The 4,219-nt window shown below is 43.4% G+C and overlaps 1 protein-coding gene across 1 annotated transcript; it reads left to right on the forward strand.

Moving 5' to 3' along the window:
• Positions 1 to 461: 461 nt before the first annotated feature.
• Positions 462 to 1,742, forward strand: LOC133311533 (serine/threonine-protein phosphatase 7 long form homolog). Its single transcript, XM_061512587.1, has 4 exons — positions 462 to 722; positions 826 to 1,119; positions 1,240 to 1,433; positions 1,535 to 1,742. Exons 1-4 carry the CDS (start codon positions 462 to 464, stop codon positions 1,740 to 1,742), a joined length of 957 nt encoding a protein of 318 aa, XP_061368571.1.
• Positions 1,743 to 4,219: the final 2,477 nt, after the last annotated feature.

The following is a 4,219-nucleotide window of genomic DNA, read 5'->3' on the forward strand; positions in this document are numbered from 1 at the left end:
AACCTTAGGCTAGTAAAATGTGTTAATATTATTTAATGTTGGTATTTGAGCCATTAAGTTAATAAATGTGTTAATTCTTGGTAATACGCATAAATGACTTTGGTTAGGTCTACATAATTAATTTTTTTATTATTTTGTAAACGTTAATAATTTAGAATATTGTTTAATTCTTAAAATTTTGAAACCTTAGGTTGGAAATTATGTGAATCTATTAAGTTATAAAATCGTAGGTTTAAATAATTTAATTTATTATTTATGTTTTAATACTTGTTTCATTGTTAGTTACTGTTGATCTTAGACACGATGGGTTATCAATTTATTTTAATTTAGTTAAAGCAGTAACTTAAATGGAGAAAGACCTTTGAATTGTGCTTTTATTAATTTTATTTATTTAGCCAAATATTCATGAATTTTTGGTTGATGATTATTAATTTAATTGTTTAGGATTAATTTATTTAGATATGGAGCATGATGAGGCACCTCGTCCTGGGTCTCCACGCAGCGTGATTGACCCTGGGCCTTCAGACAAGACTCTCCTAACTTTACAGGAGAAACATATATCCACACATGTGTGGAACACCTGTGAGGATCCGAATGTCCCGGATCGTGTGATTAATGTGCGACATGCTGCGACACATGATCACCGTGCCATTCCTGAAGAGATTGAGCCATGGCTGAGGCTGGCTGGCTTCTACCATGTTGCGCGCCTGCGCAATCATGAGGTTAGTAGTTTTTTATTTTATCACTATCTCCTGACTTTGGCATATGGCATTGTGATAAATATTTATTTATTGCTGATTGACCACATATTTTTTATGATTTCAGATAGACCATTCACTTGTTTCTGCGCTTGTCGAGCGATGGCGCCCAGAGACACGGACATTTCATATGCGGATGGGCGAGGTCACCGTTACCTTGGAGGATGTGCATCATCTACTAGGATTGCCCACTGATGGTGAGGTTGTGTCCGGGCGCCATGGACGACATCCATTTAATCAGTTAGTCAATGACTACTTAGGCGTAAATCCACAGGCTGGTAGGGATTTGTCTGGAGGTTTGCTGGGTCTCCACTTCCTACGGCAGAAGTTTCGGGATTATGCACGCCACGCAAACACTAAGGTTGACCGTATGAGATATACTCGCGCACTAATTTTGCGCATACTCGGGGGGACACTGTTTGTTGACACTGCTTCCAGCTTCGTTCCTGCGAGATATTTAACATATTTGGATAATTTTCAGCGGTGTGGAACCTACAGTTGGGGCTCTGCAGTTCTCGCCGTATTATATAAGGAACTGTGCAAAGTCACTGACAGGAGACGTTCTGAAATGGGTGGATGTGCACTCTTATTGCAATTATGGGCGTGGACCAGATTCCCGCCTATCTCTCCTGGAATACCTGAAGTCACTGATGTACATGCTGCTTATGGACACAGGTAATATTAATGTTGTTAATGTAAATTATTCAAATTATACGAATGTTAATATTTTAGCAGTTCTTGTATGGTAATTGTCGCTTGTGGACTATTTGGTGCAGGTTTAACAGTTATGATGTGCGGCAGACTGTGTGCACACACATTCGCAGGTACCGGCATCGTCTGGACGTTATGCGGAGACGTGAGTTTTGTTGGAGATCGTACCTGGGTTTCGAAGGTCATCCACCACCTTCTGACACCGCCCGTAGATGGATCTCTGTCTGTCCACTTATTTGTTACCAGGTCGTTGTCTATCAGCAGCCCGATTGAGTTCTACGGCAGTTTGGATTTCAGCAGCCTGTTCCACATGCTCCGATAAGTTGTCTTGACCTCTTGACGATTAGCATCACTGGCAAGACAGACGTAGATTGGAGGAGAGACATGGATTCTTTATCGCTCAGTGGGAGGATAGGGATTCTTTGGTACTACAGGAGCTTTTGCCACTTGCACATAATGATCAGGGCCACCTATCTGTTAACAGTGAGTATATAGGGTGGTATCATAGAGTGACCTGTCGATGGATGACCCGCAGGGCTGCGATTATGACGCACGTGGTATGTTGTTAAATTATTGATGTGTTGTTTTATAATCTTGTTTCTCAGTCACTAACAAGTTATTTCATGTTTGTACTACAGGCTGATCGCGCAGAGACGGTGGTCCATGTGACTTCGCCGGAGGTCGGGTATCGTTCTCTATGGATCAGATTTACCACAAGTCTCTCAGGGTAGTTGCCTCTTGTGATGATATGACCAGGTTGACAGATCCGGGCGAGCCCGCAGCCCCACCGGTGGTACGTAATACACAAGACCCTCCGCCTGTCCAGCATCGTTCTCGACGTTCGCGTATTGAGGGTTTGCCCCTGCACCATTCCGCACCTACTGTTGCTGATACGCCTGTTATAGTCCCTCCCATGCCCCCCCGTCCGGTCGGGATGTATTATTCGCTTGGATTTCCAGCAGGTCCTTCTCAGCAGTATTGGTGGCCCCCGCAGTTTTCCAGTGCAGCACCTGGGGTTCATCCAGCACAGTATCCACCCTGGCAGACTGCGCCACCTATGGGTCAGTATGGGTATCAAAGTCAGTCGTTTCCCATGTATGCAGGCGGTAGCAGTTCACAGCCCACGCAGGGCTTAGACTCATTCACAGAGTACTACAGGCCATCACCTTATCCACATGATCCATCAGTTGCACATGCTCAGCCAGATGATTCTGATCTGGTGATTGCCACTCCCACTGCGTACTCGACGAGTTTCTTGCAGTCACCACATTCACAGCCATTCGGGGATTTTTCTGCTCAGGATTTGGCCGAGGCTATGCGAGAGGCGACTAATGCCGATTATCCTGGCCATGCGCAGGACGTACCTGTTCCCGGTGCTGATGCAGATCCTGATGTTGATGGTGCTGATGCTCAGGGGATTAGGAGAAACCCCGTTCGACAGGCCAGGTTTACTTGCATGCTGTCACCATTTGACCATGATCAGGCTAATTGCGCAGGGTATCATGCTCGACAGCATTGATGTGTTATTTTGTTGTGTCTGTATGTTTAGGTTGACTTTGCTTCAGTTTCCTATGGACGATGGACTGTTATGTACGTATATTTTGCACTTGTCTTGGTGACGATATGTTATGCGCGACTTATGTAGTTGTTGTAATTGCTATGATTATCGTTGTTTACTTTGGTAATACAATATTGTTACAGATGATGTTTTCTTTATAGTTATGGTTATGTTCCTGCCAAAAAGAAGCATTGAAATACAATAAAATGTAAATGGCGGTACTAAATATTATAACAAAGCCAACATGTCAGTGTACATACATCACTACTTTTGCGAATAACTAAATACACATGTTACTTACGCATATAATAAATATTTAAGACTCATTCACTGCTGTGGTTGCTGGCGCGAAGGACAATTTCGTTTATTATGCCCAACAACCCTACAATAACCGCACCTTGTTCGAGTAATTGCCCCTTCACGCGAATCCATTTCATTGTGAATACGTGTACTTCTTGGCCTCCCCCGTTGACGTCTCATAGACACATCTGGTATAACTGTTGCATGTGCAAATGGCGGTATGAAATCCTCGTTACCAATTGGATACCATTGACCCGAATAAATTTCACATTGATTCTTGGCACTGTATGCAGGGTCTATGTATAGTGTGGGATCGTGATGCGTCGATGTACATGCCGCAATGACATGGCTACACGGGAACCTGAAAGCAGTGAACTCACCACACTGACATGTACGGTCAATAAAGAAACCGACCATTTTCGTCCCTCGCGATGAGTCCGGACATTATACGACTCTTGCACTTCAAATCTTGTCCTTTGCGCGTCATAAGATGTTACGTAATGTGTCGCAGCTTTACTTTGATTGTCAACATATAGTCGCCACATGACTTTGGCGAAGCGATTACCTCTGTCAAGCTCCTCACAGGCTTCCTGTCCGTGCTCTAAAAAATATGCCACCAGTCTACTGTAAGTTATACGCACAAGTGACATAATTGGAAGGTTTCTTGCCCCTTTTAAAACTTTGTTAACACACTCTGACAGATTAGTTGTCATGTGGCCAAACCTTCTTCCTTGTTCATCGTAAGAGATGCTCCACTTCTCTTTCGGGATGCGATCAATCCAAGCAGCTATTTGAGGGCTTGTTTCTCTAAATTTCTCTAAACCAGCATCAAAGTCAAAGCACGATGTTGTATATCCTACACATGGCACACAAAAAACATTACTACCTGTTG

The sequence above is a fragment of the Gastrolobium bilobum genome, unplaced genomic scaffold, assembly GCF_033153095.1.
Source record: "Gastrolobium bilobum isolate Gb01-03AN ecotype WA unplaced genomic scaffold, APGP_CSIRO_Gbil_v1 utg1846, whole genome shotgun sequence".
NCBI classification, from domain to species: domain Eukaryota; kingdom Viridiplantae; phylum Streptophyta; class Magnoliopsida; order Fabales; family Fabaceae; genus Gastrolobium; species Gastrolobium bilobum.

Bases quoted from the DNA above. Each gene is read 5' to 3' on its own strand.
- LOC133311533 (XM_061512587.1), top strand. From the start codon at position 462: ATGGAGCATGATGAGGCACCTCGTCCTGGGTCTCCACGCAGCGTGATT. The intron at 723-825 runs GTTAGTAGTTTT...TTATGATTTCAG, and splicing joins CGCGCCTGCGCAATCATGAG to ATAGACCATTCACTTGTTTC. The intron at 1,120-1,239 runs GTTGACCGTATG...GATAATTTTCAG, and splicing joins CACGCCACGCAAACACTAAG to CGGTGTGGAACCTACAGTTG.